The 13,645-nt window shown below is 35.4% G+C and overlaps 1 protein-coding gene across 11 annotated transcripts in view; it reads right to left on the bottom strand.

The window, feature by feature from the left end:
• SPOCK3 (SPARC (osteonectin), cwcv and kazal like domains proteoglycan 3) overlaps positions 1–13,645 on the bottom strand; it is a 469,987-nt gene that overhangs the window by 46,336 nt on the left and 410,006 nt on the right. For all 11 annotated transcript variants that reach the window (XM_030492175.1, XM_030492178.1, XM_030492172.2 and 8 more), the window contains one exon: positions 2,932–3,046. In XM_030492175.1, the coding sequence (XP_030348035.1) occupies positions 2,932–3,046 (115 nt within the window). The remainder of the gene's footprint in view (positions 1–2,931; positions 3,047–13,645) is intronic.

The raw sequence follows: 13,645 nt of genomic DNA, 5'->3' as shown, positions 1-13,645 counted from the left end.
GCTAAGCATGCTTTATACCCAAAGAGAAGCAGAAAAAGGACTTATCTGGTGCTTGTTTTCTGAGCAGTTGGGGATGGGTCGGGGACAGGTGATCTGAATTGGCAGAAGGTAAAGCACGATGAGGTGTGCAGAGGTAAGTCTTAAAGGTTAACAACGCTTTGTACATCCTTAAAAATGAGCACAACTTCTGCATTTACCCCATTGACTGGTCTCATCTCATTTTCCCAGTGATGCAATTGGTAAGCCCACACTTTGCATCATGCATATTTGCTCTTATCCATAAGGCTGAAGAGCAGGACTAGCAAAAACACAGTCCTCTACAATAGGCAAAGGCTCAGTATGTTTCAGAGCAAAAAGATCGCAACTGCTACTTGGGGAACAAAATGGTGCCCAGACACTGTCAATGTGACAGAGGTCTGCCCAGTCTTAGAATATGTGAAGTACACAGAAGGCTTCCTAGTTTCTGCTTCCACATAACCACTGACTCAGAAGACTCAGAAGAGCTTAGGAAAATAAAGACCTGCAGATTCCAGCTCAGTGAAATCCCTACATGCACAACTGTGCAAGCCAGTGTGACCTGGATAGACCAAATCCTGGCACATACTTGAAGGAGATTAGGGTGGAAATAGGACATGGAGCAAGGGCTAGGCTTGGAAAATAAGATAGGGTCCTGCAAGTGCTTCCTCACTTGTCTCTTAATTAACACCTCTATCACTAGCAATGGTGCCTCCCATTCTTTCTGATTTACCTTCCTTTCTCATTCTGCTTCTAAGCAACTCCCTAAACTATCCCTTCCTTCCCATCTTCATTTATTTCTAACTTTGTGTAATCCTTCTCTCCAACACTGCCTCAAGACTCTCCCTCTCTTTTATGGCAGTACACTAAGTTTGTTTTTCTTTAATTTCTCTTTTTAAAATTTACTGGAGCACCTGCTGTAGTTTACAGTTTGAGATACCCATTTCTTTCTCAAAACTAAAACCAAAACAATGATGAAGAAGGACCTTTATTTTATTGCGTCCTTTTTTTCTCATTTGTTTTGTTACTAACTTGTACATCTAGTTCCAGATCAACTTCTTAGCCCTTTCATTTTTGGATTCAAGATAACTGACAAGTGCACATACAGCCTAGAACACTTCATGGAGTTCCATTTAAAGAATATGATTATATTCTTAAAACAAAAGTTACAACAAATTTTGTATTCTGTTACTATAATGGATGAAATTTCAGCAGTGATACTCAGTTCGCTCATATTTCTCATGTCTCCTGGCCTTTGGCCTTGTAAAGAAATGATATTTGAATTTCAGTGTTGCAGTAAAATGTAGTAGTGGAAAAGCCCTGTATTTTGCTTGCCCTGACAATCTGTCAGGCTGGGATTATAGTGTTAATTCCCATACTCGTATAGGATCTTTTTTCTTTCTCTTTTACATAACTAAGCACAAGTAATCTTGGTCCCTTGGCAGTATAAATCTTCAAGAAGAGTTCTTTCCTAGGAGTTAATTCTTCATTAAAAACAATTCCATTTTGTTGAAGCCAATAAAATTTGTCTATTGATTGTTTCCAGTGTTAAATACAAGACTACCAAAAATGGAATGTGCTTGAAAGAAGACACACAAGACAAAAAACAACTGCATCAGGTGAAATAGCTTCCAGCAGAGAAAATGCTAATTTTATTTTGGTAAAAACCAAGGAAAATTATACCACATTAAAAAAACAACAATGGACAATGATAGACCTACTACTCACAGAGATGCTTCTCGGCTCATTATCTTAATTTTATTTCATGCCCACTGTTAAGCAGATATCCCCACATCTATGCCAGGGATGCAGAACCTGTTCCTAGTGAAAACTGCAACTGCATTAATGTTATACTACATGTGTTATCAAAGGGGCCACATTAACTATATAAGGCTAGGTCTTCCAGTATTTTCATTCAGGCTGGCAACCTAAGCAGGTGACAGATTAATCTATTTATTTATTGGTACTACATGAAATCGTAAATTAATGCTTTAAAAAAATCTCAAGGCTGTATTGTTTTGCAGATGGGTTATAGCATAGGGAATATTTAATTACACATTCAATCAATATTTAATTACACAATCAATGATATTGCTGAAGACCAAAAAATTGACCTAAAGGAGTGTTTCAGAGTAGTTTTAATTGACTTGTATGTCTGCACACAGCTGAATGTTTGCAGTGGTCATCTCAGTCATGCTGTTCTCGGCAAATTCAGGTCCGTGGTGGTCTAAAACCTCATGCCATGATAGCTCTCTATTCTGGAGCACCGAAGATGGCAAAGATGTTTGTTTAACAACAACTTTCCAAAGACATCTGGGAGTCACTTAAATACAAATACACTCAGCCACAAATTTTTCTCTCCAGTTGCACCAATAGCTAAGAAGCTGTGCAAAACAACCACGTTTTCCAGCAGCCTAATCTCATGCATGGTCCAAAAGGAAGCTGATTTATTCCTACCAAACCCTTTTCAAAGATAAGAGCTCACTTTTATATGACAGCCTTAACTAATAGCTCCATAGTTTAAGTGCAACTGCTTGCTCCTATGAGCAGTAACAAGGTCTTTTAAGTTTCCTTTTTTCTATCACACTTCATTTTCTTGAATATTCAGTTGAAAACAGGAGCAAGGAATGTATTTTTCTTTGTCTTAAGTACAGCCATAAGCATCTTGAAGAGTATTAAAGTAAAAAAGAACAATAATAACTCAAACTACAATTGCTGCACTTGAAAAATACAGCAGTATTTTACTGTAGGCACATTTCAAAACCCATGGCAAAGAAAACAACCTTGAACAAAATAAAGCTGGTTTTATTCAACAATAATCAGTGTTTGTGACCACTTTACTCTTCCATACGCAAAAATCTTCCTTCCTTCTAAAAACAGACTGTTAAAAATATCGTACAAATTGCCATCACTTACCTCTCCTATCATTTCTGCCTGCATTTGTGGATTTGTCAGAAGGGCAAGGGCAACGTCCTTCGCATTTCACTGAGATCTGTTTTCCTGAGACACAGGCTTGATAGTCTAATTTGCACTGTAAGGAGAGAGAATGACTATCATTAACATAAACATCTTTTATAATAAAAATTATAGCTCTAACTATGTTGAAGCAATCTTTCACAAAGTGCTTGACTCTCTGCAGACATAGGTGATAGGAGAATTTTTCTGCAGTATATGTTATCTTTGTATTAAGAATTAGATTAGATAAAGCTACAAAGTTTTTGTTCCCTAAACTGGGTACAGTTTCAGGCTCAACTCAGGCATGAATGCACTTGTGGTGTTAGACTGATTTGAATATGCATGTTAAATGAAGTAGACTGCATTGTTTTTTATTTGTATTATATGAGAAAATAAACAAGGCAACAAAATTCACTATTAGTAGGAAGCAATTAACAGCGAATTGTCATAGAATTTATCACTTAATTTCTACCTTTAAGATGACAGCAGCAAAAAGCAATAATACATAAAATGGAAAGCTTTGCCTGATGTAATTCTGCACAGTGACAGTCTTTCCCAACATAAAATCAGATTTAATTTGTATGGCTCTGATCTGTATACTTACAGCTCCAATTCAGAAACCATATAATAATTAAATCTAACCATGAAATGGAGTTGTTGTTTCGAGCATATAAAAATAACAGTTATAGACCACATAAATAGACAATAACATTGTAAGCATTGTAATTCTTACTGAAAAGCTGAACTTTTATTCCAAAAGAAAGACATAAATAACTTTCTGCAGGACATTTTGCCAATGTAATATCAGGAAAAACACAATCCAAAACAAAGTGGGGGAAAAAAGAGTTAAATATCTACAAAGAGCTTTTTCAGAAAAGGACAGGAGGAGATGGTTTTGGAGAACACTTAATCCCTGAAGAAAAGATGGAAGATGTCTCATTAGTTAGGTAAGGGACATATATGTGTAGGAGTCAGAAAACCAGTCCAAGTAACAAAAATATGAAGTGCATCTCAACATTTCAGAAGACCAATCTCCCCAGACTTTGTGCCTTATATTCCCTGACTCATCTTATGTTTGGGTATCTAACTTCTGTTTAATGCAATTCCATTATACAATTATCAGGATTTCTGGCAAACCCTAAAGTTGAAGTTGCTCTCTCTCTCCTTAAATTGGGGGGGGGGGGGGGTCGAGGTAGAAAGAAGGGTGGAGGAGCACTGTAGCTATGTAAGAATAAAGGAGCCTCCTGAAAGACTGCACCTGAGGTTTCCGCAAGTATGGAGACCAGAGATCACAAAACACTGTGAATTTACAGAACTATATCCACCTTTCATGCAGACTTCTAACCCTGTAACACCATCAAGCAGCTCTCTACCTAACACAAGCTGTACCGCATCACTGTATTGAAAAACCTTTTTGCACCACTGACAATACCAAAAGGAAGACATATTAGGAGAGAAAACAATACCTCAAATTTTGTGTATTTACATAAAATCATCATTATAGTTCAGTTCTGATTGTGCTACCTTTTGCCAAAAAGGCATGGTTAAAGGACAACAAAGCTAAAAGAATCTAAAAAAAAATCACAACAAAACAGCAGATCTGCTCCAATTGAAAGCTATATGAACAGCACTGGTGTCTCATAAAGGACCAGAAAACCAAAGCAAAGCAAACAGCTCTGCCTATGTTGACTATGAAAAAATTGAATACCTTTTGTATCCCTGCACAATTATCCTGGCTGGACAGGAGAGTGCTTACATTAGCCATGATGCCCCCCAGACCTATTTCCAGGCAGTGCATGACCTAATTCATATTTTAATACCTGAAACAATCTTCAGTTAGTAGAATGGATCATAGTCCAAATTTAATAGGTATTTCTGTGGAAAAGAGATATCTTCCCTTTTTTAAGATTTGAGATTTTTTATTATTAAGGAGTCGAACCTACAGATACCTGTGCTTTAGGCTTTGATTACACCTGTTGGAGACTGAAATTCATGAAACCATCATTTAAAACATCGAAAACGGACATATAAAACCCATTTCAGGTTTATTTTACTGAGAGCAGAATATGAAGTGCAAAATGAAGGAATACTTTTTTAATTTTTTAAGATTTCTTTAATCCTTTCATTGAGACAATATTTTTTGCAAAATCCAGTGCTTCTATCTTGTTTCACTCAAATGTTGCTGAAGAAACCAGTAAATACTTCAAAGCTGTTCCAGCTAATAATAAGCTGTAAGTTTAGTCCTTTTGATTTATTTTCCTTTAAAATTGTCTACTTGGTCTTATTCACAACTAACATTGCCCTTTTACATGTTACAAAAAACATAATGTATGATGCCTGCTATAGGCACTGATACTGAAGTTAGTGAGTACAATGTCAGCACATAACACTTCCAAATCAGTACTCCCATTCACAGGTATGCTAAAATTTTACACTCACTGAACTCATTTTATGGACAGGCAGGCAGCAGAGGTAGATTCCTTGTCTCCAGAAACAAAGCAAAATACTGATGCTTGTATAAGTCAGAAATGAAACAAGAGGCTGTTCTGAGAATTTTGTATCAGCAGCTGACACCAGGAATATAACTCTATTTCAAACCTCTTGTGCCTATTGTCCAAATAAACAACGCACTGAGATACTGCAAATGCAGCTCAGCTAAATAAAGGTGGGCCAGACTTCCCTCAACATTACTCTCAAACTGGCAGAAGAGCAAGCAACAACCTGAAAAACTCCACAGAAAAAGAAATCTGTGGCATAAAGAATAGGAGGACACAATGAGAATAAAGGAGAAAGAGTGTTTGGAACAGTGATGAAATAATTTGTTTTATCATGGAAATATCTGAATAGTTTAAAGAGCAGAAAAATACATGAACTATTATGTTATGTATAGGAATAAAATAATTCCAATTTATTTGTCTTTATTAGTGACTTCTATATGGGGAAAACATCATGCATTTTTCAAGATTGGATTTCACAATATTCCTTATTTATGCTGGTTTTGTAAACTGTTAACTGCTTGTGCTACTTTCATCATAATCCTTTATATGCATGAAAAAATAGCATTTTACTTCTGAATATACCTAGGTTTTTTCCTTCTGATCTTGATTTCCCTCCCCTCTTAGCATACTAGTTTTCTATACTGGAGTTTCACCATGTCTCATTTGTACGTTTGATTCTAAGGATGCCTCAACTCTTGGAATTTTCAGACATTTTGTTTCAAGACAGAAGAATAAGTATTTCTGACTTCAGAGCAATATGCTGCAAAGTGCTTAAAAAAAGAATAAATCATTTCAATAGACAAAGAATATGTACCATGTCAGAGTCTCTTGGCAATATATTTCAACATGAAAAATTCTTCATTTATGTACTGTCAAGTGTCCCACAGAAAAATGTAATTTCTTTACTCATATTCTGCCTGTTTAAAAACCTGTTCAGTCTTAAATGGACTTGACATTCTTCAACATTTGCCCAAGTTAGTTGTTTAGCGAACTAGAGACAAGCAATTAAAGTCTGTGGCAAGAACATATATGTCATCTTTAGACATGACTCATGCAGCTTTACTGTTACTAAAGATGAGAACAGTTATATTTCTGAAACAATAACACTGTATGTTATTTTGATATACATGAGCCCTGCTCTTAGAATTACTGTTGTAGAGTTGGAAAGATTAAATGACAGTGATACATTTTATTAAGCTCCGCCACCTACCAAAGTAGCTACCTGTCAATGGTTGCCAACAGATCTCTGTATATTATATATAGAGAGCCTAGTTTTGCCCCCAGATGGAAAAAACCCACCTAGTCTTCCATGGCAAATAATGAAAAAATTAAAATACAAGAGGAAAGCACTATTATTTTTGTATGCATCTGACTGGCATGAATACAAAGTCAGGATACACTTCATTTATTACATGATGTTCAAACAATCCCAACTTCCCTTGTATTTGTAATATGGTGTGATATTTGTAATATTTGGTGTGATATTCACCAAGTTCCAGGTGAATATCACACATTTCCATATATACATGGTTACCTTTAAAAAAAGGTAACCCCAAATCATTTTCCCGTGAACAACTGACTAATTTTTCAAATATGAATGACAGTTTGCATTACATTAATATATGGAGAGGACACTGATATACGTGTTACTTGGGAAAAGCTTCTGATGACTTCAAATACACAGGAAAGCTCTATAGAAAGGAGTAGTAAGCCAGCACAAGTGTCATGTATACAGTGAGGTAAAATCTCCATGCTGAGGAAAAAAGAATACTCAAAGAATATTTGTACAGTCTAGAAGTTTTCAAATTAGCTGAATTCGATATTTATATCCTTGAACACTTGAGCTGGCTAGGCATATTTGCAGCCATTGAGAAACTGTGAAGGACAGAAAATGCACTATTGGACTGGAAATGAATGAAAGATGAAGAAAATAAAAAAAGGAAGGAAAAGATGATCTCAGAAATTATACAGAAAAAAACAGCTTTTGATTTCTGGGCACCTAGAAGGAGACGGACTATGCTATAGGGTTTTATTAGGCAAATCGTAATAGTTCTAGTTTCATTCTATGGACAAACTTCTAGAAAACACAGATATATTAGATTACAAGTACCTTGATTTTACCAAGGCATGTCACACTCTTTTACATTCCAACCTGGTAAGCCATAGTGAGAAGTATGCTAATTGTGTGCTCATACTGGAATTACGAGCACACAAAGTAGTTGAAAAGCAATGTACTAGTGAGTACAAAACTAGTTGAAAGTAATCCTCAAAGAATAGCAATCAATGCTCACTTAAATGGTTAAAATGGAAGGCTGCACTGAGTGGACTTTCGCAAGGGTAAGTCACAACCCTGGAACTGTTCTGTCTTTTCATTAATGGCTTAGAATATGAAATAAAAGATATCCTACTAAGCAGGGAAGAATAACTTTAGAAGATAGGAATATAATAAAATACTCAACGGAATAGGCTAAAAACATAACATATTTAAATATAGAGTATAGCTATGTTCTACTGTTAGGTAGACATAATCACATTCAAAATACAAGCTATGGAACAACTGGCTAGACATTCATTTCAAAGGAAAAAATAAAAATCTAGTGATCATTATGAACAATTGAATGTTGTTTAAAATCATTAACATACCAGGATACATAAATAGGACTGCAACCTACAGAACATGTAAAATAATTCCACACTGATCTGGCAGTGCTTGAAATAGAGCACCTTTTGTCCAGCTTTGTGAAAGGGTTTCCAACAAGACAGAATTAAACAGAAAAAAAAAAAAAAAGAGGACTAGAAAATAGAGTCACCAAGAAGCTAAAGGAGTGGATATGTTCAGTTTTGAGAAAAGAGGATTCAAATAACAGCTGTCAAATAGGTAAAAGGCATGTGAAAGATACCCGAAAAGAATACCATGACAAATGATACATGAAATAATTGACTTAAATTGCTGCAGAAAAGTTTCAGATTAGATGCTAGGAAGACTTTCTAATAATAAGGGTAGTGAAGTATTAAAATAAATTGTTGGAGAAGTTTATTGAATCTTAATCTATTTGGTACTGAGTATACTTGTGCTCTCCTGAGCTCTTGAAAACCTGAGATCCAATTTGGGAACATGCTAAATATTTTTACATAAATTGAAAGAAAAACGAATTGAATGTACAAATGCTTTGCGATGTGAAACATGAAAAACCCAATCCTTTAATTGGACATCCAAATTTCATGAATAATTGTTTTGCTTCCATTTGTCTGTAGAATCATCTTCTATCTGTAAAACAACATTCATCATGCAGAGGAACTATGTGTCAGACAGCATAAATTAATTCCTATTTGCAGAATTCTCAAAATCTACAGGGAATAAAGACATATTAAAGCAGAGGAGAAATTTAGTTTAACTGTCTGACTACTGTATAATAAAAGATATAAGACTGTACTGAGCAGTGCAGGGAAAACAAATTTCTGATTAGATACAAGAGACGTATGTCCATTCTGTGTGTTGAGAGCTCTGTGGAAGAAACAGCAATAGAATTAAGACTGCAGTACACGTCTACCCAAAAAGACGTATTTGTTGCTCGTGCAACATTAACTTGGGCGTTTCCCAGCATTTTATCAATATGTTCCTTTTTGAGAATACTACTATCTCAGTGGCAAGATAATATACTTTCACCCAGTAGTATAGTCTTGCCAGGAATATCTAGTGGCTTCTAAAAAACTAACTAAAGCTAAGTAGCAAGAGAAAAGGCATGTATCCTTACAGTAAGGAACAGAAGTTCATCCACTAGTGCCTTCAGGTGCTGTCTGCAGATACTCTCTCCAATTCTTCCCTTCCTTCACCTTATACATACTGGACAGATGGAAGCAGATGTGGTACACTCCTACAGTATGCATGTCAGCAGAAGATAGCTGCCAGTGTGTTCTGGATCTCCAATGTGTACTCTGCCCATTACATGCTTCAAGCCCTTGATATTGAAAGGCTGAGTTCGGCCAGATATGCCAACACACCCTCTTCCACCATATAAACATAACTTTGCAGTATTGGATGAAGCGTGAATTCAATGTGAATTAAAGTCTTTTAGAAATTTTCATGTGCTGAGGTATATGACACAGGAATGGTTTCTAGAACACCATCTCATTTAACGCTGAGCATTTAGTAAATTACTTCTTAGACAACCAGTAGCTAATACTTATGCAACTCTATAAAGTATTTCATCTTTGAAAGGTCGCTGTCACCTTTAATTGTACCTGATCTTAATGAAAGCTCATGACTTTTTTGTGCATTTAAAATTAAACAGGGCATTCTATCTAATTCTAAGAAAAAAAATACACTGATTAATAATTAAATTTAGATTCAGCTGATAATTATTTCATATGCTACAAATACTTAATTTGAACATATACTTCCATATAGGGAAAAAGTTAATAGGGTTTTTTTTCTTATTATTACCAACAGTGGTCATAGACAAAGTTTCTGACACTAACAGTGAGAGAGAAGAGAATAAGAGACCCTACTTCTTACTCCTCAACTCTTCCACATCATTGTTCACTCAGCTCTAAGCAACCTTCCAGGGTACAGAAAAGAAAAAATAAGTGATCTAGTGCAGGTCAAGCAGGGAGTATCAGTAGGCATTGGAGAATTCAAAAATCCTGGTCTATAAATGCCTTTTTTTCCTGTCAGTAACTTGTTACTCATGTGTACTTACCTAAACAATAGGAGTTTGGGTTAAAAGCTTTTCAGCAGACAAGTACTACTATTTAAAATGAAAATATTTCAAAATATTAACCATTAAGACATGTAACTAGCATTTTGTCCAGAGAACAAAAGGAAATATGCCTAATGAACCAGGACCCTGAGCAAAGAAAGTCTTCTGTGATTGAAAGAGAGCTGTCAATACTTTGTTTACAAAGCTATGAGCTATAGAAAACAATTCACATGACAAAACATATGTAAAGATTTCTTCCTGTTCACCTCTGTAGCTCTTGCCTGTTTTCTTCAGCATTCTGTAGTGCAACATCATAAAAAGAAAAGCCTGAAATCAGGTCAACTAGCTATTCAGTCTTTTTTGGACACGCTAGAAAACATATTAAGTCGCAGAAACATGCAGATAGATGCCTACTGGGATTATTGAAATTAGGCACCTACCTGTCTTTGCTTTCATACTTTAAGGCTTTTAGAGACACACGATGCTCAGGAGCTTCGGTAAATCTTTCTTAGGACCTATCTGATTTTTAAATCAGCCATCTGAATTTTTAGGCACCTACTCAGTCTGCAAACACATACCTCATCATCTTTTTCTATATATTTTGAAAACAGATAAACTAGTATTTTATACCATTAAATGATAACGTAAAGCTTAATTAATGCTAAATGACAAAACCCTGTAACATGCCTTCTTGAAACATGATTACCAGTAAACTAAAAAGTATTAATAATAATGCTTCCAGTCATTTTTTGTGTAGAAGAAAGTAATATATTACCTCATATTCAAATTAATATTTCAACATTCCTTGAAGACAATAAATTCTGTAAAAACCAAGATATTTCAAATACAAAAAAATATAAAAAATATTTTGTGTTTTTAAAAAACTGATTAACAAAAACATAACCATATTACTCCTACCTATATTATTCCTTCTGATATTGGCTTATTCCAATACTATAAACACTGATGCAGTTTGAAATTACATAAACAGCTTCTTGTAAGCATGCCTAATATTAAAAAAATTCTCTGACATATACACACATATACTAAAGTCTATAAATTCTGGCTTTTATACAGAGCTCTTGCCCATACAGTTCAAATTTTAGCACTTCATCAGGCTCCTTGTTTCAAATTTTTTCACCATTTTTAGCAGACCCAAGCTACAGATGCACAGAATGTCACTCACTGTATGTACATGACATCCTTGGTGTACCTCATTGCTTGTATTACAGTTTTGTAATTTGGAAGAAATTTCTTAAGAAATAGAAAAAGAAATACTGCTCAGAGAAAACTAACTTTGTATTTTTCAAGTTCTAACTTCAAACTTGAAAAATTAACATTCAAAGAAAAGTTTAAAATGTGAGCAAAAACATTTAATTCTCCTAAATCATCGCCTTAAAAACTGATGACTACTTTGGTTCAAAATCAGCCAAAAAAGATTTTCACTGATTTTCAGCTGACATGCAAATTTCTGAGTAATGGCAATGGTAAAATAAAAGTAATGGCAAAGCTATAAAGCCTTATTATAAAAGACACAAATAGCTTGTAAAAGCATAGAATTTTTTGTTAAAAGAATCTGCTTATTGCTTATTAGCATGCATTATCACTGTATTTTTAATGTGATATGGCTTCCTAAACCATGCTGGCTGATTGCATTACAAATTAAACAAGTTCAATTTATCTAATTACATCTAAATTGAAATATTTATAAAGTTATATGTGAGCTAAAATAGCATCTAAAGGGCATGCTCATTAGTCTTCAATTACAGGAAAACTAATGAAAGTAATAAAAGTAATGTGAACGGACCTAGCCAGTCCATGCTGGACTATCCTGCCCAAGTTTCTAAGACATTTAAACTATACTATGTCAACTGAGGGGGAAGGAGGGGAAGGACATAAAAAATTCTGTATAGTTACTTACATTTAGGTGAAAGCTTCATCACTAAACTACAGAAACACTGTTTGGATCAGCAGTTAGACACTCCCAGGCACTCTCAGTTTTCTTAGCATCGCATTGTCTCTACAGCTTTCTACTCTGTTTTTTCACTCACCTGAAAATGTACGCTAAAATTCATTTGAACTCAAAGTACTAGATTCTATTTATTAAACAGTCCAAAATAGAAGACTCCATGTGCTATCAGTGAAGGATTTTTTTCTTAAATTCCACATTCATAATAGTTTACCCTGTCAGGGAAGAAACATACTGTTGTGCAAGTGGGAGTTAATATTCCACACATGGCTGGTTTTCCCTAGATTACATATACCTTTTCTTGAACTTAAGAGATTTATCTGCTGCAGAGACACACAGAACTGTGCCTAAATCTTTCTACTTTTGCTGTTAGTACTTGATTTCTAAAATGTACAGAATATTTCCCTGTTCTGTATCAAACACATATGGATTAAAAGCATGACAACACAAAGCCAAGTTTTCATATATCATGTTCTGAAGTTAAATTTTGCTACAAAACTCTTACTGTTCTCTTCTAGGAAGTCCATGGTGACCTACGATGTTACATTTTTTTCTGAAACTTTGCTATCATGCAGAGGACCTACCTCTGATCGTCATATTCTTCAGATCCCTGTCTCCCTCTCAGTTCTCATCGATGTCCGGATCTGTTCTTTTGGGACTTAAGTTATTTTACTTTCATACCATTTTCCTTGTTTACTCAAGATCCCATCCAAGAGAACATCTGTTTGTTAAGAAATATTTGGTTTCACTTTGATCTCAAGATTAATGTAGAAAAACAAGTAAGAAAGCAAGAAGCACTGCCTTAACTTGTACAAGATAGGTCTATTATGTTCTTCTTGTAAATTTAGAAGAAAACAGACATCTTAAAAGTCATTGGATATGTAAATAAGCAGGTTGGATGGTTTTTTTCTTTGCTAGAAATGACTGAAGTTGAGATAGATCACAACCACACCCTTGAAGAAAACTGATGAAGGTAGAAACAAGGCAAGTTTCCTGAAAGACTCTGTTCTCTGTTTTCTCAGGAGAACCTTTAAGGATTCTGTTTGAGAGCTGGCTACAACATTTGAACATTTCTGAATATCAACTTTTCATTTCTTCAAGGTTTCTTCTTCCTTTCTTTTTCTTTCCTGTTTGTTTGCTTGTTTTTCCCCTAAGAGGGAGGGCGGCAGACCATAGAATCATAGAATCATAAGGGTTGGAAAGGACCTTAAGATCATCTAGTTCCAACCCCCCTGCCATGGGCAGGGACACCTTGCCCTAAACCATGTGGTTCAAGGCTCTGTCCAACCTGGCCTTGAACACCGCCAGGGATGGAGCATCCACAACCTCCCTGGGCAACCCATTCCAGTGCTTCACCACCCTCACTGTAAAGAACTTCTTCCTTATATCTAATCTAAACTTCCCGTGTTTAAGTTTGCACCCATTACCCCTTGTCCTACCACTACAGTCCCTAAGGAAGAATCCCTCCCCAGCATCCTTGCAGACCCCCTTCAGATACTGGAAGGCTG

This window comes from Strigops habroptila, chromosome 7, assembly GCF_004027225.2.
Source record: "Strigops habroptila isolate Jane chromosome 7, bStrHab1.2.pri, whole genome shotgun sequence".
In the NCBI taxonomy this organism is placed as follows: Eukaryota; Metazoa; Chordata; class Aves; order Psittaciformes; family Psittacidae; genus Strigops; species Strigops habroptila.
Note: the sequence above shows the minus strand (reverse complement) of the source record. Positions and strands in the feature narration are given on the sequence as shown.